Source organism: Anopheles moucheti, chromosome 3 (genome assembly GCF_943734755.1).
Source record: "Anopheles moucheti chromosome 3, idAnoMoucSN_F20_07, whole genome shotgun sequence".
NCBI classification, from domain to species: domain Eukaryota; kingdom Metazoa; phylum Arthropoda; class Insecta; order Diptera; family Culicidae; genus Anopheles; species Anopheles moucheti.
The window spans coordinates 25233688-25260298 of record NC_069141.1 but is presented as its reverse complement, the minus strand read 5'-3'; the positions used below and the strand labels follow the sequence as shown (position 1 = coordinate 25260298).

Genomic DNA, 26611 nt, shown 5'->3' with positions numbered 1-26611 from the left:
TGCCGCTACAGCCAGCAAAACGTCCTCTTCGATATCCATGCTATATGCGATAGAAAAGCTCACTCAAAGGAAAACAACGCGATTGTAAACAAACCGCCACTTTGACAGATAAACGACTGTCCGAAGCAAATCGGAACCGAGCGTGCTCGATTCCGATTTTCGGACCGTCGTTTATCTGTCAGACACGCGATCGGCAAAAATGACAGATAGACGACAACCGAAAATCCCTCGTCTAATAAGGGCATTAGATTCAGCGCCTAATCGGTTTGACGTTTGGCGATTTAACGAAAGCAATTTGAACGTAACTGTCAAAACTGTCAAGCAGCTCATATCACGCACAAAAAAAAACAACGCGGAAGCGGTCAAACGCAAAACACAAGCTCTCCAAGCAAACGGAAGGTATTTACTAGAATTGCTACAATTGTGGCGCTTGATTTGTGTTTCCACCCTCGGTAAGTTCTTCTGATTATGTGCATGCATTTTTCGTGTTTCAAAATCAAGTGTTATCTCAATTTCTTCTGCTCGCAAACAGCATCTTCATCGCATCGACATGTCGAGTACATCGCAAAAGCATAGAAATTTCGTAGCGGAACCGATGGGCGAGAAACCCGTCACAGACCTTGCCGGTGTGGGCGATGTGTTGGGCAAGCGGTTGGAAGCGGCAGGCTTCGATCGGGCGTACACGGTTCTCGGGCAGTATCTAATCCTAAAGAAAGACGCTGAGCTTTTCAAGGAGTGGATGAAGGACACCTGCGGAGCAAACTCGAAACAGGCGGCCGATTGTTACCAGTGCTTGAGCGATTGGTGTGACGAATTCCTGTAAATTGCAATCAATCAGTTGCATTTAAGCGCATTTTGACAAACGGATAGCAACGCAGAACGACAGGACGGCATCAGGAAATGTCTTCATTGGCCGTGTTGTTCCTGTTGGTGTTGAAGCGCCTTTTGTCCCTTCACGAACCCATGACTGTTGGTGAGAGCTGCAACGGGCTAATTTTGCTTCTATGTAATTAACAATGACGAATGGATTATTTACCGCAATTTAAATATTAACTATATAAAATCTCGGATAGTGTAAGTGAATGGCCTGGCATGCGTGTTTATCTGCTCCGAAAATAATGTTTATTACTCATTGTTTAGATTGTTGTGGGTGACGCCACTTTCAAGTAGGGATTTTTCTAGCATGACGACACAGCACCACGGGAATGGAACTCGGCCCCGGTATATACACTGAACAGACGAGAAAAGGTTATTTCAAGCTTTTACGTGTATTATAAAATGGTAAACGGATTTTTTTACAAAGATATTACGAAAATAAAGTTAATTTTTCAAGGTTAAAACGGAATGTTCACCAGCAGTTCGGTAGGTTGCGCACAGTCGCAGGCTGTATTGTTGTCATCCAAACAAAATGACTTTATTTTCGTATGGTTTATCGTAACTTTAACCCGCTTTTGTGATATACTCTTGAATAACGTGCTAATAGATTGCGAAAGAAGGCATACATGAAAAAACGAGAATAATTTCGTAGCATAATTTTTTATTCCAACTCGCCATTGCTGCACGCAGCTGTCAGTTCGCCATAAATTTCGCCCCGTTCAAAAATCGTCACCATCGTTCTCTTTTGCTCGCACACTTTTTGCCGCACGGTTCTGTCTCGCTCACACACTGTCGAGCTTCACTCGCGACAGCACCAAATTCGCTCGGTCCGGTGATGGTGTTGGTGACAACCGCTATCCCATGTAGCACCTAGACGATGGTGGTGTTGGTGAACCCAGTAGCCAGTTTGCTCGAAACAGGAAAATCCGTACGGAAAAGAAGTTCCATCAATAGAGCAGAGCGAGTTAAAATCGGAGAAAAAAGGCTGATCTAGTGGGGAAAAAAGGTCGGTTTGCACTTTTGGTAGTAAACGTGCACCCGAGTTTGTGCGGTGTGGAAAATTTTATCCTATCTGTTGTCTGCCAGTGTAAGAAAAGGCGTGGAAAAGTTGTGTGTGGTACCTTTCGCGATGGACCCAAATGTTGGAGCAATGGATTTACGGTAGAGGGTGTGCTGCTTTGTGAAAACCGATGTGGCGTTTTTTTCTTCATTTCGGTCATCTTCCGCAATTTCCTTTCGCCGTGTTCTTCCCGTAGAAGGTGGTACTAGGGGTTGAGAAAAATGGGTGTATGATTACACGGGGAGTGTCACCCTGTGTTCAGGCGGAGGGTGTTGAAGGGTGCGTAGAAGAAGAAGAAAAAGGAATTATTCAGATTTACGGTATATTAAGTGAAAACGAGTGTGATGTGGTGGGTAGAGTAATGTGTGGATGTGTCATGAAGAGAAGTCACCCCCTCCCAAGCTGATATCTTCTACAACTCCCGATTCCTCTGGTCGGATTGGAAGGAAGAGCAAAAAAGCTCCTATCCCAACTACGGAAGTCATTGCTGGATTCAATCGATCAATTCGGAGCCTCAGTAGCATCTGCTGCCAGATACACTTGAACTTTGATCGCAGAGTACCATGAATGAGCGAACCGAGCGCATAAAGAGTTGTGCAGAATTGCAACCCCTAAGATCGGGTGTTGAGGGATTGCAGCGCTCCAATCGTAGCAACCCGCTACGCCGTACATGCCTCGCTGTCTGTGTGTGTGTGTATGTGCGTGTGTAGAACGCGGCTCCCTAAAGGGCCCGAACATAGACACACATACACACTCGTTGGGGCAGAGTGTATTCCTCGATGTTCCGAACTCGCGCGAGGAAGCGAATTGAAACACACGCCTTTGTGTTTTTCCTTTCTTTTTGCCCTCGATTGTTCACGGCTCAGTTTCACGGTTGACACCGTGGCGCTATCTCATCGCATCCGTTTGGCATGAGCGCGACGAGCGCGGTGGTGTTCTGAGGAGCGCGCGAGGATCCGCCGCGAGTTGGTGTTGGTTAAGTGTGTGTTTGTGTGTGCGTCAATCTGGTTTTTTTTTCGGTGGTCACACATAAAACCCTCATCAAACCACTGCTCGGTGTGTAAATCTGGGCAAAAACCGATCTTGTGAATGCATTCTTCCTGAGTATGTAAGGGGATGAATTTTATTCTTGGACACTTCGCGATTTTCTAGCGATAGGATTAGGATGCAACGATTTCTCTACTATTGGTATGTCAAGAATTGCAAGCTCTGAAGCTGACGGTGTATTTTTTTTTCATCTCATGAATGACAAACGAATTCCCGACGATGATCCAGAGCAGAGTGGAGTGGAGTCGGAACATTAGTTATATTGCTCGCTTGCAGCAAATTAATGAATGGAGTCAATGCTTTCGCGCATGGAGGATTACTTTTACACACCCCATCCCCTCAGAGAGCACATACATCCCTCGGTGCAATGCGTTGGTATGTTCCTCCGACTAGATCCACAGTTTATTATTGAGTTAATTTCTAAATGTTTCGTAGAAACGTCATCCTCCTCATGCGTGACGACGAGAAACCACAGGGCATTGTGTAATCACAATGAGCACACACGACACACACGCCGAAACCGTTTCCTTACGATGCCACAGTCCAGTGTAGCGTGTGTGTTTGCTGTGCTGTGGATGTATGTGAGTGCAGCTGAACTCAGTCGCGTATTATAGCGTGAAATTCGCAATCAGAGCAACCGCTGTCGGCTTTTCTGCGAGTAGGCGTCTACGCCTCCCCATGGGTGCAAAACAACGATTGTAACATTGTGAGGATTAATATTTGTATCACTGTTGGAAGGAGAGGAGCAGCAATATTTGCAGTGCCCAATCACTTTTCAGTTTTGTGGAGTAATTCTAACCCGTTCAACGTCAACTTGAAAAGAAAGTCTTAAGCTTTTGTCGCTCCCAGAAAACCGGATCTAAAATGGACCATAAAATCATACGCATTAGACGAGAAAAAGAGGCCGAATAGTTCCCTTCTGGTGATGGTGTCGCGAGAGCTTGTCATATCAATTTGGAACATACTGAACGGCTTCTTCACACTTTGGTGCAGGCGAAGCAGTCGAGTTTACCCCTAGAAGGATTTGAGGCGAGAGCGAGTGACACCCCATCGGAGGGGTGGTTTCCACTGTTGATCGCCTACTTTTCTGCACGCTTTACCACCATCGTGTGTGTCGCGCTAATCAATACTATACACCTTTCTCTGCTAATGTGTGCTTTTTTTCTATAGCAATCCAATATGTCACAAGGTTTTTCCAGGCAGCTAGAGTCAATATGTAATCGAATTTATTTCTGTTTTTTTGCTTGCTAGCTCTGTTGTCGGAATGAAGTTGTGAAAGGAAAAGCGTGTTTGATGATGGAGCGCATAAGTGTATGTGTGTTTGTAGCTCTTCACTCAAGGTTGTGCTGTTTCTGCCTCTCTCTTTCTCGTTGTGTGGGTTGCGAATAGGTTTTCTTCTTCTGTTATCTACTTTTTCCACGTAAAATTTTGTCAGTGCGTAAGAGGTGCGTGATTTGTACTATCGAAGCGTTACGTGTTACGCGACGTTACGCACGTGTGTGTTAGTAGTAGTGTATCAGGTGGTGACTATCACAACAGCGTAGGCCGTGTGGAAAGGAAGAAAACGAATATGAATGGTTGCCATAAAACAACAGTTTCCCAACTATCCACCCATGCCCGTACAGACACTCCAGTTATTCGTATTTTTCCATTATATCGAGAATTGTTATTGATACAATATTTTGTGTGTAACTTTTATTTTAATTATCCTTTTACAGGCGATCGTGACAGTGAGCTGTAGTGGAAAGCGTGAAATCGGCGCGTGTGTGTGACCGGCATCTCCCCCCTCGGGGATAAAGGAAGTTGCAGAAAGGCACCTTCTTCCGATTGCTGAACACGTAGACGAAAATTTTCAATCGTGCGTTCGTGTGTGTGCGCGTATGTGTGCTGTGTTGTCCTTTTGTGCAGAATGCACGTGTAAAAGTGATCCCCGTTGTGACGATATTCACGTAATACGTGCGAACGCGTGAGAAGTGGCAGAACACTTGTTTTTTTTTTCTCTCTCGCCTAGCAAAGGTTGATGAGTGTACGCGTGTGCTAGAGCGTACGTGTGTAGTTTTGTAACCCAGTGTGTTCGAATGTCACATTATGCGTGCAGATTAGAGCAATAGAGTTGAAGGGCCAGTTGTGTAGTTGTGGAGTGAGCACGAGAGCGTGAGAGAGAGTGAAGTTTCAGCCGCATGAAATTGTGTGTTTTTCACGGATGAATTGTGCTTATTGGTGAATAATTATTGTTTTGCTTAAGAAAACCCCATAACTATTCCCTCCTTCTTCTTCACAAGAATTCGGTGCGTGTAAAGAATTCGGTGAGAAGCGTTGCGTGTGCGTTGTGTGAGACCTCTCTAGCGTGCGTGCGTGCGTCCGTAGTTGGAATCATTTCGTTTTGCTTCTCCGGTGAATGGTGGACATGTCATGAGAATTAATCGTATCGAAGATAGAATGGATGACAACAGTTCGCTCGGTCACCAGAACGGTGGCGGAAGTGCAGTTGGCCAGCTGGGTGGTATTGGTGGCGGTGCGGGCAGCGGCCAGGGCGGTGGAACCGGCGGGCTTGGTGACATGAGCAACAGTGGTGCCGGCAGCGGGCTGGTAGGTAAGGGTGGAGCGGCCGGCGGTGGTATGTCCGGTGCCGGGAACTGCGACGATCAGAACAACAAAACGCCGACCCAGTACTCGATCCCCGGCATACTGCACTTCATCCAGCACGAGTGGGCACGGTTCGAGCTCGAGCGATCGCAATGGGACGTGGATCGGGCAGAGCTACAGGTAAGAATGGCCAGAAAATTTTACCCTTTACTAAACCGGCTCTGGTTGTCCCGCAATTGTGGGCTTTACATGATATCGTTTAATTTCGAAGTGTTTTAGACATAATTAAGGGCATCGGCGAATGATATCTGGTCGAATTGTCTACTATCAACAACTCATTACAACACTCACGATTATTTATGCTACTGATGATATTTTTAATGGATTGACACTGTTCAAAGGACATTGTGGACCGAAATCTACATTAATAATGCATATGATGAATATTTGATTAATGATTTCTTTTCATATTTTAGTTCATTTTGATGGATTATGTTTTCTCTGCAATGCCTGATGAAAGGCCTTCAAAAGGGCTGCCGTGTAGTGATGGGTTCTTTCGAGTGCATCTACAGTTCTATCTGACTATCCGGTTACGTGGTAAAAATACGTCCAATAAGCCAGACATAACTCCAAGAAGGAATCGCTAGTTCTGTCCGGATTTGTACGAACACACTGGAGTCGTCAGAACCGCTGGAGAGAATCAATAGAATGTTAAAGGCCCCATACCCTCGGATTTCGGCCGACTGCGATTTCGACGGACTCTGGATGGTTCCACGGATTCTATGATAACACATGTTAGGAACCGGCTTGGGTTTTTGGTGATATTAGTCCAACTCACCTGTTATGTATAGTATTGCATGTTACAATACGCAATCTTAATCATAGAACAATATTCAATCCCAGTGCTTGTTGTTTCGGCAGCCAACGGTACAGAAGAAAAGTATCTCTATTTGCATCTGAAAGTGGTTAAAAGCTCTTAAATTACGACTGGAATCCAACTAAACCGAAATGGACTGGCTCTAGCCGCTAGGTGTTTGCACGTTTGCTACGCAAGATACGCAAATGGAGCGAAACCGGAGAGAAAGCTAGACGGGCAGACGGACGGCACCAAATCCAGACAGACTCCACTTCGGTAGTCAGTACAGTCTGTGCACACACGACGCACACTGAAAGTGATTACCAAAGCTGGGATTTTAAAACGCAAAACACTTTTCTTTTTTTTTTCCTCGCTACACCTTCAAGTGGATTGCGATTGGCGTGTGAGCTTCATCGCGCGGGAGTGGATGGATGGATGGAGTCCTGCCTTTAAGTCCAAAATACCGAATGGAGGAAATCGCTAACAAAAGCGAAGATTCCATGGGCCCCAAAGTTTATCCCTTTTTGCCGCCCTCCGGCAGGTGAAATTAAACTTTGAATGCCGGAAGTATGCCATCAAGAACCCTCCCTTCGCCATCCCCGTGTTGGTTGGTGAAGCCCGCTGCACACCGGATATATGGCTTAAAGAACAGTGGCGACGTCGTTGCTTACGCCATCTCAGGGTTTGAATATTTTGCCGTTTGCCGTTAGCGTTTTCTGTGGTGCGCGCTTTTGTTGCATTCCTTGCGACCACACGGTTAGGGTGGGATTGTTACGTGCAGAAATTGGGAACCGGGACAATTCTTTGCGTTGGCGCTAAAGCTTATGGATGTAATGAAAAACTTAGCTTCAACTTTGCGCTGTTGGGGAAAGTGTTTTAATATTAATAGCATTAAACAAAACGTGTGTCGAGGCCCCTGTTACGCTAAAGGTGTATAGAGCGTTATGAGCACATTACTCGTGCAAAGATACACCTGTTGTATTCGCCTTTGTGTGATGCTGAGACCTACTCAACAGTACGAAAACACATCCTCTGCACAAAATGAGGTTGAGAGAGGTCATAATTTCCATAAATTTTAAAGATGCGAATGGAAATTACCCGTTGTAGTTAACATTTCAAGCTTCAAACTCAACTTATCGCAAGCGCATGAGCTTCCCCTTCGGTCTGTCCGTCTGCTGTAAAACAGATGTGTATGTTGATCAACAGTTTCGAGCGGTGTTACACCTCCTGCACATCACGGATCATGGTTGTGCAACGATTCAGGCGATTCGGTTATAATCCAGGATTTTTTTTGTTGTGGCCTCGGTTTTGAACACCATCAGCGCGCTCCATACGGCACAAGAAAACATGCCTCTTATGGTACGGTTGAGATTTTCTTCCCCAAAATGTTGCCAGATAGTTCCAGAAAACTGGCATAACAAGATGATAAAAACCATGAACCATATCGTGTAACTCTGCGGTTATACGGTGTTTATCTGATTCTGGGACTCGTACAAGCGCTTTGCTACTTGCTCTCACCCTCACTTTTCCTATTCTCATTCTCGCCTTCCTGCAAGCTCAGGTCGCGCCATGGATGATGACGACTTCCACGGCGCCGTAGAAGGATCACATATTTTGCGTGATTGTCAGTTTTAATTACCGCAGCGCGAAGCTTTTCGTGACCATTGTTGTATTGCTGCTCCCCCCGAAACTGGAAGCACACGAAACTGGTGGCCCTGTTCTCTCCGGAGACGATTAAACGTTGTTAAAAACCGATGCAAATTAGCATTGAAAGCAAACAAATTCTTCGGTGACCACTCAACTGATTGGCTAATCGAATTGCTGGGGAAAATATGGGATCGATTGATGTGTGCTGTTGGTGCAGTGGTTGAGGCGTGGTGCTTTGTTGAGAAACCCCGAATGGGTGTGAAATGTATGCTTATTTGTTCTGTGCTAACGAGGCACCGGACGGATTAGTTACATCGTCGTAATGACAATCCTCCAGCACGGCGGAAGGAAGGAGTGATATGGCGAGATGTTGTGTATTTCAAACGAGCCAAATCAACCGCGGCCGATCGATAATCCTCGATAAGCTCTTCTGCAACGTTGGGGAGAGCCCTGCCGCAACACAATGCATGTTAGGGCTGGAAAACACAAACACACACACACACACAGATTTGTCCGCCTCCCTGTTCCTTATGGGATTGTAAGTAAGCACAGCGGGTAAATCTCACAAGGTCATTCAAGGCTGCATTTGCTGTTGTTGCTGTTGTTGTTGTTGCAGTTGGTACTGTGACCACTGACTAATGCAGGCGGCGTTTCACGGCACACGGTATTTGTGACGAGGGCTTTTTTTGCGTCGTTGTGTTGTACAAATGCTTGTCTGGGTCTGGGTCTACACATGTTGCAAAGTGTCGCATTTCGCTGTTGCCCGTTATCTGGCAGCGCTTATCACAGTACTATTACAAGCGGCCACACTCGTCACGTAACGATCAACAGTGCCTTTGCTGTGATGTATATTGATATAAATGCCCTTTTGTTCATCGTCCAACCATATGCAGAGCTCCACCCGCCAGAGGCCCGCCAACAAATGGCGCAGTTAGAACACACCGGGCATATTAAATGAGTGTTATGTTGATGGAGAGCATTACTGTATTAAGTAATGTTACAAGCTGAACGGAAACAAAACTCATTTATGTAGTTGTCAATTTTTACAATTTATTAGATGAATGGGTGAACCTTCGATAATCAAATTGGGGGTGAACCATTCTAATTTAGCCACCAGTTTTTTTTAATTACATGGAACTAGCTAACAATTGATGTTTGACATAGTTGATGGAGGGATATTTGACAACGTTTAAGACGGATAATGCCTCGTAATTTTTTCTATTTTATTATTATCTCTGTAAAATTATTTTTCTCTGCAGAATCATTGAAGATTCTTCAATTTCTCATGAATTTCAGAGGATTCTTAAATTTCTAATGGATTTTTGAACTTATAAAGTGCCATGAGTCTCTGAAGGTTCTTGACTATCTTAAGATTCCTGATTCTCTGAAGATTCTTGAATTTTTAATGGATTATTGATGATTCTTGAATCGCTCATTATCTTTTGAAAGGTCTTGAGTCTCTCATGAATAATGGATCGCCCAAGGTTCATGATGATCTGAAGAGTGTTGAAGCTCTCAAAATTCAATACGAATAAATAAGCATTAAGCAATATAGTATATGGGTTTGATGATATGTTCTGTCTGGTTGCCCAAACGCAATATTTTATTGTTAAACAAATCGTAACCTGCCCATTGTTATTGTGGTTAACAAGCCTTCTGCATAGATACTCATTCCGTAATGATGTGCTTCGTTCATTAATAAATTAGATGCCTAACAACCGCATAACATAACCGTATCGTGCTGAATTATCAAAGAAACATCACGTATTACACAGTACCCTGTCCATATGTACCCTTGCGGAATGACCTACATGCACGCTCCTACTATCGATGAAATCCAATTAAAAAGGATCCCGTTTTTGAGATAGTCGATGCGGCGAGGGATATTGTGTCCTTCGTCACCCGGTACCGTACTCGGATGTGGGACAAAGATATTCAGAGCCCGTTTCTCGTAGTTAACATTTGATACTCGTCGAGCAGCAAGAAATGAGCCTTGAAATGATTTGTATCAGATGCAAGCTTCTGATGGGAACTGGTTGCTGTGGCATGTTGCTTGCAATGGCGAGAGGGCCAAAGAATGCTCTACCTTGGTCCCACTGTAGTGCCCTTCGGTGTGCGGTGCTATCCTCCGCACATCATCCGCTTCCCTTCCCCCGAGAAAGGTGAAAACACAATGTGCAATTTTCTTACCAATCCTGGCGGCCACTTGTCAGCGTGGCCAGCGCGGACGGATGGATGGGTTAGAAGAGGGTGGGCGTGCGGCGTTTTTTGTTGAAGCAAACCCGTTCAAAACTCATAGAGGACCGCCACCGTTGCCGCCGCACCACCGTTCGCTTAGAAAACATGGACAACTTAAACTCCTTAAAATAGCTCCTGCTCTGCCGGGCCCAGCTCACTCACGGTCTCTAATGGCGGAGGGGTGACTGTTTCGAGCGAAAATCTCATTAGCGAGGTTGTGTGCTAATAACCCCAACTGCTGCTGCTGTGCCGGTCCCCATTAGGCCCCTTGGACAAATGGATTTGTTTTTACTTCTTCCTTGATCGCCTGTAGAACAACCGCGCTCCGTCCTGTGATGCAATCGCGAAACGAAGCGGAAACAAAGAGGTTTCTTTTTTTCTGAATGCTCCTCCGCGGTGGTGGTTTCCTTTTTGTGTGTGTGGATTAAATGACCTGCCTGGGTCCGGTGGTGGTGGTGGGGGGTTATCCTTTCTGCTGCGTACCACCAGCGAAAGGCCACCGAAAGGGACCCGGGACGTGAAACGTGTGCAATCCCTTGTCGAGCTGCTTACATCGTTTTCAATGCTCGTTCTTTACGTGCGCGGTGACCACCCACCACCATTGCCATTGCTGCAGTAGAAAGCGAAGCTTCCGAACCCAAAATGATACTACGATGATGTTCGCAACGTTCTATGCGCATGGAATGTTGGAATAATTTGTGAGATTTGTGAACGTAGTCAGTAAATAAAAGTTCACCCGACATCCAACCGATTGCCGAAGGGGAAATGGTTTCTTTTTTTGCATTTCCGAATGCGTTTCCCACTGCTCCGCATTGGAATGACATCCGTTGATGGTTCGGCAGGAGAAGACCGTTCGGTTCCGATATCACAATCTCGAAGGGGAGCCGGGAAGAGTACGATCGGGGGAGGCAAACATAATCGAAAGGTGTCGAACCGTGTAAAATCAATGTTTTTTTTTGTATGAAACCAGGGTCTTTTGAAATTTGTATTTCTATGCTTTACTTTGCGCTTGTGCCCTGGGTGGGTTATGCTTGGGGAGGAAAAATGAGTAATGAAAATGGTATTTTCTTCTACCGCAAGTCAAGTCGCCATTACCATCGCTGTTTCTCAAATTCATAGAAACTATTTTTCCTGTTGGTTATAAAATGAAGCTAACGTCACTAGTGATGGGTTCGGTGGAGCGCTCCCTCGGTTCCGATCCGGTTCCGGCTAGTGTGATTTCGAATCCGGAAAAAAGAACCGCCAGTTCCGCTTATTTGTACTGACCCACAGATTTTTTTTTTAGACTGGACTTGGTAATGACTGACCGAACGAGTTGAACTGACTGATTAACCCTCCCCTCTTCTTCCTCTTCCCTTTCCACCTCTTTCTAACCACCATTCGATTCCGACAGTTCCGAATAAGTCCAACCGTTCCGGGTGAATCCGACGGTTTCGATGGTTCCGAACGATTCCGGATGGTTCCGAGCGATTCCAGGTGGTTCGAAACGGTTCCGACTGTTCTGATTGCACCTCCCTTCTGGAACTGGTTCCGACAATTTTTGGAACCGTTTGGAACCAGCTCCTGTTTTTTTTTGTCAATTATCCGATTTTGCCCATCACTACTCGTGTGGTCAAAGAAGAAAGGGAGAGCACGGAAGAAAAAAATCGTTGGCACATTTTACGTTCGCCGGAACACGAACACGAGTCGCGGTCGGAATCGATCGCATGTAAATGTAATATTTTCACGAATCATCGACCTCGCCGCCACCGCCGTGCCTTATTAATAAGGGCAGTGTCGATGAGGCACTCTAAGTACCATGAATACGAGTTCCTACCATCGAATGGTAAACAGAAATGTGTGCAAGTAGGACTAAGGTTTCTTTTTAGTTCAAATCTATTTTTAGTACACTATGTAAACTAAAAAAGAAATATAGTTTATTCTAAAAACTTATTGCATTCGAGTTCTAAATTTTTATAATCACGATTTTATCTTCTGAATCATTCTTTAAAAAAGGTTTTCTGTCATACGCCTCTTTAATTGATTTACACTACGTCAGAACCAAGACGACAACAGATGGTTTAGCTGGTGTAAAGTAGCGGTGGAACTCATAAAATCACCATCTTTATGCTTTGCTTCCAAGAATTTGACATTTCCATCGCGCTTTTGGCCCATCAGCCATCAGCTCACAATTCATCTTTGCGTGATTTAGCTGGATAAAATAAGCAAACGCAATGATCGTTCGAGCGGCTGTTCTATAATTACTATTTGCTACCCGAGCATTCCGAGGGGAACCTTTTGTTGTTTGACACCCGTACACACGGTGCATGTGATTTTGGAACCGTTTTGTTGTGTGTGTATGCTGTGAAGTTTTTCACCAGGTTTTTGCTGCCCAATCCACCAAACCCCCCTTTGGCCGCATCCTTTCTCTGTGTAAGCAGTTGAAGTGCTTGTACGACACACCCTTAATATTAGGAGCTCCGGCACCCCTTTGGTGCAACCGGAGAGGAAGCGGAACGTCTTTGTTGGCAATCCTACACGCGCCAACCCATGATCTTCGTGCCCATAAATACCTGGAGTTTGTATGTGGCAACTGAAATGAACCGGGTGTGGTCTAATGTTTACAGGCAGGCAAAAGATGCTGTTTGTGCTACATTAAACAAGATCTGAATCTCTTCTTATGTGCGTGCATCGAAGCGAGCGGCCCGTGTACCCGGGGAGAACTCGTTGAAACGATCCTTAATTATGTTCTAGTGCTGAAGAAATTGTCAGTATTGGTCGTAATTATATCTCCCAATAGGGTTGTTTTATTCAATTTTAATTGCAATCTGCACGATTGAAACGAATTCCCACTGAGATGCGGACAGATAAAAATTCATTGGCGGAGGGATTTTTTTTATTGTGGCCATTTTTTTTTATTCAAGAAGAACGGCCAGGCCGTATTGGTTAGAACTAAAGGTAACTTAATCTAGTGTACAATCCACATTCGTTTGAAGACATTTCCTTCTCCAAACGGTGAAAGGTCACCTTAACCCGGCTGTACTCGGCCGATTGTGGCCAATTATTGTTATGTGAAACTATCAACTTTTCGTATGTCCGTTCAAAATCTGCGGTCGTTTTCTGTCCAAATTACGGTTATATCGTATTACATGTAGTCATTACATTTTGATTCGAATCAACGAGATTTGTAAAGCTCGAAGTCCCTGAGTTCGTAGATTCTGAGTTGGTCCCACCGTTAGTAAAGCAGAACGAATTCTTACACATAAATGTGTCTTTAAAGTTGGGTTTTGGGCTCGGTTTCAGTTATGATTCGTGGCATATTTTTGGATGAATTTCTAAATTTGCCTTTGTCTAATCCGGTGGATCCTGTTTCTGTTCCTGTTGGAGGTTGTGAGGCTCATGATACACAACTTCTGTGCTGGTCCCACCGTTAGAAAAGTTCCTTGTGCCCTTCCTATGAATAGTTTGTTTCGACGGGACTTTCGATACGTTTTCGTTGTCTTTCTGGTGGAAATTTCCACACCTTTAACTAGCAACGCATTTGAATAATCTTTGCTTGGGTCCAACCGCATATTGCCATTAGATTCTTCCACTTTTCGGTTCCTTAAATTTCCTCGTTCGCTTCAAGGCAACAACTCTCACCGCATCAGATAAGTGGTGGTGGCGCTGGTGGCAGCAAATGGTTAGATAAAACAGTGGAAATTTTAGTCAACCAAAGGAAAAAAAGGAGTAAGATACTGTGGGTATAAATTTGATAGGAGAAAAATTAGTTACCGACCAATCCCCTATATGGCGCTGCTCTTCATAATTACATGCCCAATTAATTTTGCCGTGCATTAATTTTCTCTCTTCGTTGCACAATTTGAATAAATTAATTCCACTGTGAGGGGACAGAAGATGGCCAAAGTGTATGAAACGCAAAAATAGCTACGGGAGAGGGGGGGAACTTAGCGGGACGTGTGTGCGTGTGCGTGTGTGTGTCGCTTTAGTGGCCGGCATCTAAACATCATAAATTTAGAACTTGGAACGGTGCATCATCATCCACCACCTTGTTCGAACTGGCTGCTGGCAGTGGAGTAAACAACGATGGGGAAAACGGCGTGTGGTGTTGTTTGATGATCATATTTCATTTTTCGCTTCCCTGTAGCGAAGTGCGTTCTTTCTGTGGCCAGCCAGCCAGCCAGTCAGTCAACACCTGTGACTCTATCGGTGTATGTCTTCGCTCCCGACAGCATCACTGCTATCCGGGCAGCTGAACGACCTGATCCTTTAACTGTACAATCCGGGGACCAGCTATCGTTGGTTAAATCTCAGTTTTGAAGTTGAAGGGATGGGGATGCACAAAATAAAAACAACCAGCCCTTTCGCGTAGGATGTAAAATGGATCGCAAATCAATCATTCGCAGAATGTGTTACCCCAAAATTGTTGGAGTCGGCGGGCCGCGCCGCCGCGTTTTATCATCGGCCGCCGCCCTTTTGCTTTGAGGGACGGATCGCAATGTTGTACCCTTTTTCCAGGAAACATTTCATCAAACAACAACATCCCCCCGCCCTTACATAATGCTCGGTATGCGCATTCACCCCAATGTCCAGGGGCCGAAATCGAAATATTTTCTCAAAAATTTGCAATCGTGAAAGAATTTCCATTTTTCACTCTAGTTTAAGTGCTTAATCGTTCTAGTATTGAAACCAAATTTGTATAATTTGTTTATTTTTGAAAACAAGAATGGCAATCGAACCGAACGGGCCAATTTTTTTTTTTTTGCTCCTAAAATCCCAAATTCTTCTGCTCTTATTAGAAGGTGACCTCCCGACCGTGACCTTTAACATATGCTTTGATAATAAATGTACCCCGGTGTATCGGTGTACGGTGAATGGTTTGCGCTCACCGAGATGAGTATCGCACATGTATCTGCCACATGGTATTCCACCCCTCCCCGCAGACCAGCGGGGCCACAATTCAATTGGAAAAAGTTCCACAGACATAACACACTGTTGGGGAACGTTTGCGTGCGTGTGTGTTTGCTTTTGCAAGAAAGGCAGCGAAAACATGGCTGGCTGGTGCGCGCGCTGGTAGGAAAGAAGGCAGTGGTGGGTGAGCCAAGCAAGCAAAATCCGGACAGAAATGTGTGTTTAATGTTTATTTTATGGGTAAAGAGCGGGTCACTGGCGGGCGGGTATGAAAAAACGATTGGAATGTGTGTGTTTGTTTTATAATTTCTGTTCACTTATGACTTTTGCGCTAGGACACCCGGAGGTACCTAAATCAATCACATTTGCTGCAAGACTTCCAAACAGGTCGCAGGTTATTCTTTGCTGGGTTTTGGGTCGATCTAATCGAATAATGAAACTACCGCGTAGCTGTTGGAAGTTTTTTTGTTATGTTCTTTTTCTGTGCGCAAAATTATTAATTTACTATTATTTTTTTTGTACAGTGCATACCGTAACTGTAGAAGAAAACGAGAAGTGGTAGATTAAAATGCCATTCTGGTGGTGGTGGTTGTTCTAGTCCTAGTAGAAGTAGAGGCATTACGGGCAGAGGGTGTAGTTATGTATGAACATTTTTGAAGTGTTGTTTATCCATCATTTTCATAAAAAAAAATAAAAATGCAATAAAATCCTGATAATATGACATATCAGAGATCACCACTCTCCACCAACTTGTTGCACATGGTGTGTGCAAACCTCCCGAAAAAAATATGTAAAACTGTTTGTAAAAGTATTGATAATCATACAAAAATGTTCAGAACTCAGAACTTACTAGAACATCGATTAATGTATGTAGTTATATTTTGTATTTCTTGTTCTCACACAAACAAGTGTTCGTATTGTTATGTTACGCACTGTACCTCTCTCAGCTCCCTGAACATTTTGTCTCATTTTACGCAATTTTCCTTACCTTTGTGTCACGTTTTCGTGGTGACTCATTGTACTAAGGTTGAGCGGTACTTTAATCAACTGCAACCCATTTACATGTAGTTTACACTGCTTCCCCATAAACCTGCCCCCGATTGCAGGATGCTACTAAATCGTGCTTCGTCCTCCTATACGGGGCCCCCTTCGGTCTTCCAAATTTTGCTACCACGCGTTTGTTTGTATCCACTTCCGCATATACACCTTCGCCACCACAACGCTTATACAACACCACGAGCAGAGCAATGGGCGATGTGTGGATGTTTCTTCTAGCCCGGAGTTAATTTACGGAGGCATCGCAAGCGGTGAAAATTATTTATTTTTATAAATAAACGCATTTCACATGCAGCAGACAAGGGGAGGGGACTGTGAAGCGCATGCCACCCATCCCCGCCCTATGTTGTGCCGGTTCTGCAACGGGAGATGCTCGCGTGTTGCATGTAGCAGCATCACCACAACACACACACACACACACACACACACACACACACACACACACACACACACACACACACACACACACACACACACACACACACACACACACACACACCTTCAAACGTTCTCGATTGTGTGTCTAAAATTATAAAACCAATTCAATTTCTCCCGTTGCGCCTTTCAAACATACACACAGCCACTTCGTTGGGTCTCGGTATCCGCCACAGGGAAGGGATCGCTTTCTATAGCGGCGATGAAACTCTGTTCCTTGTCTCGTTGTGTCCGGTAACGGTGACGGTGTGTGGGCGACTACTTCCCGCTTTCCGCCGAGTTGCATCCCCATCTGCTCCCGAAATCGTCCCTCAATTTTTGCATCCCTTTTGGTATGATGTTGCAATGTGCGCGCTCCGATCATTAGCGTCAAGCGGGGGACCACTGCCGCCGGGAGTAGGGGTTGTGTAGGTGCACCGTCAACGATTAGCACACGCTAGTGCAGCACTCGCTTTTCAATATCATGGTCATGACCCAACGTGACCATCGGCACACACACACGGGGTTACAAGAGGTTCGAAGTTGAGACGGATCCACCACACCAATCTCCTCCCCCCCAACCGTCGAGCATGTTAACATGTTGCGGTGTTTCGGAATGAAGGTGATGGATAGAAAGCAAATCGTCCACTTTTTCGACGGCGTCGCCAAACACCACCACCGCCAATTCCGCCGCCTTAAACAGTGGTGGCGATTTGTTTTGATGACATCCAATGAGTAGTAATTACCGTGGGATCGGACCGAGAACTATAGCAGTTCAAGTGGCGCGGTAAGTGTGTTGTCACTGCTATCATACGGAAATGTATGCAAATTTGTTGCAAATCTACTGCACGAAACAGTTTTCTGTTTTTACACATTGTTACATTAATAATTGTTACGAAAATGCGATACTTATTATGTGGTGTTTAGGAAGTCTATAAAGGTTCCTTCAATGTATATTTATGTTGGTTTGATTAGTAAGCTCTTGATTTAATTTTTAAAGAATTGAGGTTTGTTTCAGTTGAAGACATCGAAAGAGTTTCCAAGATTTTTCTCTAATACTTATTTGATGATTATGTATGTAGAATTTTACTTTAATCCCAACATTACTGGACATTAGCACCTAGAACCATAACTTTCAAAATTGTTTCAGATAGTTTCGAGCTGTGTTACGAGAAATAAACTTCAAATTAGTGGGCGGAACTCGGAATCGATTCCGATTTCCGGAATCAGAATCGATTTCGTAGAAACGATCTTTAATCAGGTTAAATCTCAACGGAGATCCAAGCGATTCAAACCAAACCGGTTCCGGAAATAAAACATAAGAAATAAAACGATTCTTTTCAATAATTTGTGGCGCTGTGACTTTCAAAGTCGAATCAAATCATCAAAGTCGATGAATCGTAGCTCGTTGGTTATTTGTGTAATTTTTGCCTCTCAAGCCCCAACCTCAAAACCACACCGAAGTCGCCAAGAAAGAGAAATCATAGCACACATGCGTCGGCACCGAGAGACAATCAAAGACCGCATCCACATATCAATCGTATGTGCCTGTAACGATAGGGGCGGACAGACAATTCCGACGTAACGCATACGATTATTAGCTAACCCCGCCGCGAACTGCAATCAACTCTTCATCATTAGATATCGATCCTGTAACGAAAACGAATTTCACCCCGGCGCGCGGGTAAATTGCGGGGTGCCGAGTGCCGAGCTTACTTTCGAGCGGGAGGAACACACAGGTTCGATGTACGCGAACGCACTGACTGACGGTGCGCTTTGACTGTGCGTGAGGAAAAACTCCCTGCGCCACACGCCATGAGTGGGCAAACAGAAACGTCAAAACAAATAATGAACTCACAAAGGGAGATTCATCTTTTTTGGTTTTGGTTTGTTTGTAGAAGTAAGTCCCCTCTGCAAAACGATTAGCACAAACGCAAATGTCTCCTGGTTCCGGACTGGTACTACATCATCTACTTATGCACAGAGCCATCGATCGTCGTGCTATGTGTTCCGATGGAAAAGTTTCACTCACTTGCAGCTCGAAGCGGCGCAGCATCATCACGGTTGAAGTGTTACGACGGTTTTTGTTTGTGCCGTGCGCCAAATCCTGCGTTATTGGCGTTTCCTTTTTGGGGGGCGGCGATTCGACATACGGCAGGTTTCTTTTAGGGCAGTTATCCGTTTTATCTGGTGCAATTTTATCACCAATCAGGCTATTATTTGGCCTGCCTTCATATCAGCGACCGTTCGGCGAAAGTACGTCTTTCGGTTTCGGGGTGTGTGGAGTACAGAAATTGCAATACGTGAGTCAAAGATTTCGAAGGAAAAGAAATGAAATGCGTACCTTGACTTAACCACCTCTAGAGAAACAGTAAATCCATTGCTTTATAATATTGGGCTTGAACTCGCCTTGATCTGTTGCCTATGTAAATCAGGTTTTTATATAAAGGATTTTTTGAACAATCTTTATACGTTACCGACCGATTCTGGCGCATTGGGAGTACCCTTGAGGAACATATAGAGAACCTGTTGTTGAATCAACGACGACCCCGTCTCTAGCAGAACAATCCCAAGAACAAGCCGTATCAGTTCGTATAGTAAAAGCTTCTCTTTAATGCTGTCACTGCCAGGTTCCGGCCAAATCGTCTGTCAGTTTCTGCACAATTGTGCTTGCCTGCTCTGCTACTACCCCCGAGAAGTGGCGTATATAAATAATAGAAACAAACGCAGAAAAAAAACAGGAGAGAGATAAAGGCAGAGCAAAACTACAAAACAGCTGGTTGTGTTATTGTTTGTCGCGGCAAGCGCCAGGCGCGGGCCAAAGCAACGCATCCCCGAGCGAAAGTGTGTGTGTGTTGGAAGTTGGGGCTGTATATCGGCTGCCCTCCGTCCTCCACCAATTTTCTTCGCCGTTCCGTGCCCCCCCATTCAATGGTGCTCAAGTCCTCCCACCACCCACAGGGTGGGCTACTACCCTGTTAATGGGCTCCGATGCGCACACAATGCTATCGCTCTTCAGCGCTGTGGCGCTTCAGTGTTTGATGGTAAAAGGTGGAACTATCACTGGTTATTTGTTTGCTGTCGGTACCATTGTTTGTTGTGCGCGTTGTTGTAGAACTACCGGGGAGCTTTTGTTTGTGTTTTGCAGCCCGAACTAGTGAAGTGGCAGTGACCGAATTGTGTTATGGTTGTTGTTTCCCTCGGTGTGTGCAAATTGTGCAAACGGAATTGTGCAGCGAATGAGAGCTTTTTGGTTGTGTCCGTTCGCAATAAGGAAGAAGTTCGAAGCAGTTCTGCAACAAGGATCTGTACGGACACTGGGGGCTGTGTTGCCGTTACGTCGCTCTTGTGTATGGCGGAAATGAAACATTGTTGTAAGGAAGGGTGTGAACTGTGCCCACGTAATACTGTAGCGTATGGACACTTATATAAAGCATAAAATGTATAAAGATCATGATAAAATGTTACTTCACCATCATCACCACCATGTAGCTTGTTCGGCCATTTATGTTGGGACATCATAACTGGCCGCTGATGGAAATGGGGTTTCTAAAAACAGGCACCACATAAAAACGTTCATATCGCGCTCACCACACAACGTTCTTCTCCACATGTTGTGTGTGTATAATGGAACTGAAATTTAATTATCGTAATAAATAGATATATTGCCCATACTCTCGATTGTGGATGTGTGGACCAACACGCTCTGGCAAAGGATATACAAAAACGGAACGAAAAATCCCACCACAAATGGGATTTGCGAGTAGCCGTGGCTGGGAAGTGGGTCCCCATTTCCCCCACTGTTGGGATGGAAATAGCTCCACACGGCGTGGACCAATCGAAAGTGGAACTTTTTTTCTCCCCCCGTCCTCCGTTGCATCCTGTCCGGGGCAGAAAACACTGACCAAAAAAAATTATAGTTTCGTGATATGACCATGTGGGTGGTAGCTGTATACTTTGGCTGTTCTTCTGCGTTGTGTGTCCTTGCTGCTGTGACACATTGTAGAAGAAGAGATCACCCTCAGCGCTGTTACTAGCAGGATATGTACGAACAGAGTATCAATGCAGTAACAGGCTTGTGCTGGATGAAACGTTTTGTTTGTGTTTCAGAATGTGAAATCAAAAGAATTAGCTTCAAAACAAATAGAAATATGTTATTTGAAAATGATATCTCATACAGCAAAGCACTGCGATCTCGTTTTGTTCCGTATAATGTTTGCGATCGTTTTGTTACGACGATCTGTATAACATCGTTTTATTCTCACCATCCGTACGATGTTTTCTCACATGCTAGTTTTGTTTTGCAACAACCCCCAATGAGACCCTCGCCCTTCAGAAGAGTGAGTTGGAGAAATGGGAAGACAATAAGACGGCAGATATCGAAAGAGAAAATACCCACGGATATAATTGCCGTAAAAGCAGATACAGTGTGTGACATGTGTTCGCTGACGCTTAAATCGTTCGTTCCCGTTACGCACCACAGGTTGTTTTCTCCCTTAAATCAAGATCGTAGTAGATCGTATGTATGTTCTTATTAGTGATGGGAACAAAAACTCGATACTGAAGAGAGCTGAGTTACAATAAATTAAGACTGAACGCTTTAACTCACTCTTCTAAGAGTTGCTCGTGAGGGAGTTGCTAGTCGCCGTGAAAAGCTTTCTCATTGAACTCACTAATTCACTTCTCTCTCACAATAAGATTCACTTCTCTCTTCTATTCAACTCACGTGTGAGTTTTGTTGTTCAGCAGAGATTCAAATTAACTCACTCATCAGCAATATTTAACTCATTTATTCGTTCTGATTTATTATGCACAACACTACACTCTTATACAAAATTGACTTTTCGACCGAAAAGTGTAAAGCGCAAACCAGTGCCAATGGTTAACCACTTTAAGTTGTTTCTATTTCACTATATTAATCGTTTTATTTGTCATTTTTCTCGTTTAGGCAAAAATTGCAGTGCTGGTGGGCGAACGGAAGGGTCAGGAATCCCTCAAATCCGATCTGATCCGGCGCATTAAGATGTTAGAGTATGCACTTAAACAGGAACGTGCTAAATTTCATCGATTAAAGTACGGCGTCGATCCACCAATGAACGATATCAAACCACCAACGGATGAGCCGGGTATTGGAACAGAAGTAGCTCCCGGTATGTAGCGCGCACCATTTACGCACCGCAGGAAACGGTGGCAAAACAGTAATTAACTATTAACGTATTGTATTTTCGCTGCAGATCCGGAGGTACCTTACAGTTCCGTGTCGAACATAACTTGGCGGCAGGGTAGGCAGCTGTTGCGTCAGTATTTGCAGGAGATTGGCTATACCGATACAATACTAGATATACGCTCGAACCGGGTGCGCTCGCTGCTAGGGTTGAACAATAACAGCGAGCAGGAGGAAAACGTCAATCCGAACGTAAACGGCGGGACGGAATCGAACAAGCGGGCCAGCGAATCGCAAGGTAACGTCGTAAATGGTGGCATCGCAAAAACAAAAAAAAAACAGGCAAACATGCCCGGTCGCTTGCGCATATTAACTGTATGGTAAATTATGCCCACAGGACGCCGAACGCCGGCTAAAAAACCATCCTCTGTAACTGAAGCGATGATACTGGACTCGGAGGCGGCGGTCATCGCGAACTTTGAGTTCCTGGCCCGGGAGGACGTGGAGATGTCGGACGACGATGATGTGTCGGACGAGATAGACCTCGTCGTCGGGGACAGCGACGATACGGACATGAAAACGACCAAACGGAAAGCCAAAGGAAACACTTTGAATGACGGTGAGTTAGAATGAGGTGTTGTTATGCACTACCACCACCATCACCGGGCGGGTTGCGTGGAAATCCTCTTTTACGCATCACAATGATCCCTCCCCCCAGAGCGTATATGGCAGTGTGTGCGTGTGGTGTGAGGCAACACTACCGTTTGTTTGTACTCCAAATTGTTCGTACTAAATTGTCTTCTTTAATCTTTTTCTTCTTCTGGGCTCTCGTAATTATCTTCGTTCGGTCGTTTATATTCTACCTTGGTATGAATGCCTTTACTGTTTGGATGTGTATCAGATATGGATGCAGAAGCGGATGAAGTAATCAATGAGTTGAATCCATTAACAGAAGGTGAGGATGTTATTATGGAGGACAGTAACAAAATCGGGGTCGCCGGAGATGATCTTTATGTTGGTGAGTGAGATTGCCTTGGGGAAGCGGTGGACGGGAACGGCTCGGTTATACGTTTGCTGATAAAAAGGACATATGTTGCTTTTATGCTCTGTTTATATCGTTCATCAAATCTCAAGACGTTGAGACGGAGCTTTTCGTGCATGCTACGAGCTTGAAAGGGGATTGTGTGGATGTTGAAGTTATGTGATACTTTATTTAGCTTTTGATTTCATTAACGAACAACGTGATAAGTTCTTGCAATGGATGCTTTATGCTTACTTAAGTTTATTCGTTTGGTTTGTCGAATAAATTGCTTATTAGGACTCATATTGATATTTTTCTACACTATTTTTATCGAATTGTAACATCTTTAGTTACGTTACGTGTTTTTTTTACTGTTGTTATACTTCATACCACCATACGGAAGGAGCATTTGATCGTCACAATAGACACCTCAACATACTGATCATCTTCTACGATCGTCACAAATATGTCAGGAACAAAATCATTCAAATCAAGGAAAGCGAACCCGAAATTCTGGTACTTATTATTCACGTTCGATCTTGTGTTACTTTGTCTCTACAGGATACAATAAAACTGGAATGCCACGCCATCCGACGATACCGGGCATAGGCAACGATGAGGAGGTGGATTCGTCACTCGGCGAGCTGGCTCAGCTGACGGTAAACAACGAGACGGAGTCGGCGTACGATGTGTCCAACTCGAAGGAGCCATACCGCAAGACGTGGAACGCCAAGTACACGCTTCGTTCACACTTTGACGGCGTGCGGGCGTTGGCTTTCCACCCACAGGAACCGGTCCTGATAACTGCCTCTGAGGACCACACGCTGAAGCTGTGGAATCTACAGAAAACTGTGCCAGCGAAAAAGTCTGCTAGTCTCGACGTGGAACCCCTGTACACGTTCCGCTCGCATAACGGGCCGGTGCTGTGTCTCGCAATGTCGGCAACCGGCGAGCAGTGCTATTCGGGTGGGCTAGACGGTGCGATCAACTGCTGGAATCTGCCGAGCTCCAACATCGATCCGTACGATAGCTACGATCCGGAGGTGATGCGTTGCACAATCGATGGACACACGGATGCCGTCTGGGGGTTGGCCGTGAATCATGCGAAGAACACGCTCGTGTCCTGTTCGGCGGACGGTACCGTTAAGCTGTGGTCACCGTCCGGCAAGATCCCCACCAACAGTACCACCTTCACGTCCGAGACGGAGGGTATACCGACGTCGGTGGACTTTGTGAAGGATCAGATCGACCGTATCGTGGTCGCGTACAGCAGCACACACTGCATCATCTACGACACTGAGACGGGCAAGCAGGTGGTGAAACTAGAGGCCAGCCAGGAGATGACCGGCAATCTCGGCAAACACATCAACAAGGTGATCAGCCATCCGACGCTGCCGGTCACCATTACGGCGCACGAGGATCGTCACATCCGGTTCTGGGACAACGGTACCGGTTCGCTAGTGCACTCAATGGTGGCCCATCTAGATGCGGTCACCAGTTTGGCGATCGATGCGCACGGACTGTACCTGCTATCTGGTTCGCACGATTGCTCGATCCGGCTCTGGCACATGGACAACAAAACGTGCGTACAGGAAATTACGGCGCATCGGAAAAAGTTCGACGAAAGCATACTGGACGTCGCCTTTCATCCCTCGAAACCGTTCATTGCCAGTGCCGGCGCTGACGCCATAGCGAAGGTGTTCGTTTAATATCCTCACCGACACGTGACACGTGAGCAGCGTGACTTGTATGTTAGTGTGTTGTGTGTGCGTGTACGTACGCGAGGCTTTGTTAACGAAACGAAGGGCGGTGAAATCAAGGTTAAGAAATGCGTTATGAGACTAGCGCCCTTATCAGTGCGGTCGCATAAGTATGTGTGTGTGTATGTTTAGTTTTTAAATCATAATTCTGCTATAGTTCTTTACACTGACAATTGTTTGTTTTATCCCAAATGCGACAACTGACGTTCGAAGCAAACAAATCACTAACACTCCTATAACAACGTTGTGTGGACACAAAAGCGTATATCGGTAGTTCCAACGATGTTAAATAGTATCGAAAAGATAGCGGAAGCCGAGTATGGAATGATAGATGAGCGGCAAATGGTTTTTGAGAATCAGACACGTGGATGGAGATGGCACGGGAGTTGCAGACGTAAGGAAGGACGGAATCGAAATAACACATCGGAAAAACAAGTGCTATTCGATATGAATTATGCTCTATTAGTTCATGTAGGGTACGGCCTACTCTCGCTGACGTAAATGTCCTAACGGGCCATCCGGCATAGGTGGTGAGGCTTGAGGAGTTGTTAGTCCGTAGGCGCTTGTAGAAGGATGTAGATTTTCTTTAAAACTCAATCTTCAAATCTTTGCTATAATCTCTCTGTTTATTCAACGCCATGGTCTTCCCACTGACCATGGCCCACTGACGGGCCGGCGTCTTCATCGAATAATGGCTTCGACACAGAAGCAACTGTTGGCACATCAGACATTTTATACTGCTTCTCGCCTGATTTCTGGTGGTAGATGAAGCTTTTGACTCCTTTTCCCATTGGGACTCCAGATGGGCATGATGGGCATGATTTGCATCGTCTCTGTAACGCTCTAGGAGTCGACATAGTTGACGACTCCCATCGAGTCCTGACTGAACAGACCATTCTCAAAATGTAGGGTACGGCCTACTCCGGAGAGGTTTAAGCCCAACTAGGTCGACTTGGGTTGTCTTTTTTTCTCGTCTTCACTATTTGTGATCGCCCCGGAGTGTCGCATGATAGCAACCTTTTGTCGAAAAAAAAATCGATTCCGATAATATCGATACGCCGCACACACACACACACGTACACATACACACACGGGAAGAACACAAGTAATACAAATATACAAAGAACAACACTAAACAATCGATAATGCGTACTGTGTACAGAAAAAGGGGGAGGCATGTGAAGATGTCGCAACCTTTCTCCCGAATATTTCCGACAAAGTCAAACGGAACCTACGCGTACTCTCGTACTCCCTGAATCTTTTCGTATGTTTATTAATTGATCAGTACACAAATCCGTACAGTTTGTTATGGGTGCCGGATTTCATTGCATCAGTTTAATGTTCATTGGCTTTTGGTTGTAGGTTTTACAAATTTTGTTTTGTTGTATTAAGCAAAGGTGAACAATATAACTGGCATGAGGATCATCGTTTAGTGTACATGCAACTGAGAACAAGTTTTAGTTAACTCTCCTTTCTAATTAGTTTCTATGCAAAGCTCAGTTTCAACTGCACTTTCGCGCGACAACATACACACTCTCATACAAGCGACAGTTAGACTAAACAAAATATAATCAACAAAACGGACGCAAACAAATGATGAATCGAAGGGCTAACAATACGAAGGAGGATAATGAACAATACACCGGTGCCGGAATCGAAGGTAAAACTAGCAAGCGATTGATATGATGTGCACCGAGGGAAACGTGCAAGAAGAGAGCAAATTCAGGTACCCTCCTCCCAGTACAACCATGGCACGGTAAAATGGATCGCAAAAAAAGTTTCACACCACAAACAAACCAACGGAAGCGTACATGATAACCATTTTGCACTAGAATTGTTAGAGTAACGAGAAGGGCAAAGAGAAACACACAGGTGCAGGCACTGCAACAATGCTGATTGATTTGATATTTCGTTCGACACAGGCTGCGATTGGAAGTGGATAAGCATAAGATACTGGGCCGTATTTAACTGCGTAGAAGAAAAAAAACATGACACG

The 26611-nt window shown here is 44.9% G+C and overlaps 2 protein-coding genes across 5 annotated transcripts; both read left to right on the top strand.

Annotated features, from left to right (window-relative positions):
- The first annotated feature begins 314 nt into the window (after nt 1-314).
- LOC128303841 (barrier-to-autointegration factor) lies at nt 315-888 on the top strand. The gene is made up of 2 exons (XM_053040918.1): nt 315-452; nt 533-888. Exon 2 carries the CDS (start codon nt 551-553, stop codon nt 821-823), a length of 273 nt encoding a protein of 90 aa, XP_052896878.1. The 5' UTR covers nt 315-452; nt 533-550; the 3' UTR covers nt 824-888.
- A 923-nt stretch (nt 889-1811) lies between these two features.
- On the top strand, nt 1812-25754 carry LOC128301611 (striatin). Of its 4 annotated transcripts, none has more exons than XM_053038183.1 (7): nt 1812-1882; nt 4702-5749; nt 21619-21820; nt 21905-22132; nt 22274-22453; nt 22736-22789; nt 23417-25754. In XM_053038183.1, exons 2-7 carry the CDS (start codon nt 5396-5398, stop codon nt 24562-24564), a joined length of 2166 nt encoding a protein of 721 aa, XP_052894143.1. In that variant the 5' UTR covers nt 1812-1882; nt 4702-5395; the 3' UTR covers nt 24565-25754. The 4 variants fall into 4 exon arrangements, with proteins under 4 accessions (XP_052894143.1, XP_052894142.1, XP_052894141.1 ...); XM_053038182.1 differs by having other exon boundaries at nt 22232-22453; XM_053038181.1 differs by having other exon boundaries at nt 22232-22453; nt 22736-22852.
- Nucleotides 25755-26611: the final 857 nt, after the last annotated feature.

Excerpts from the sequence above, each read along its gene's own strand:
- LOC128303841 (XM_053040918.1), top strand. The coding sequence starts at position 551 with ATGTCGAGTACATCGCAAAAGCATAGAAATTTCGTAGCGGAACCGATG.
- LOC128301611 (XM_053038181.1), top strand. The coding sequence starts at position 5,396 with ATGAGAATTAATCGTATCGAAGATAGAATGGATGACAACAGTTCGCTC. Across the intron at positions 5,750-21,618 it reads TGGATCGGGCAGAGCTACAG|GCAAAAATTGCAGTGCTGGT; the intron begins GTAAGAATGGCC and ends TTTCTCGTTTAG. Across the intron at positions 22,454-22,735 it reads AGGAAACACTTTGAATGACG|ATATGGATGCAGAAGCGGAT; the intron begins GTGAGTTAGAAT and ends GATGTGTATCAG.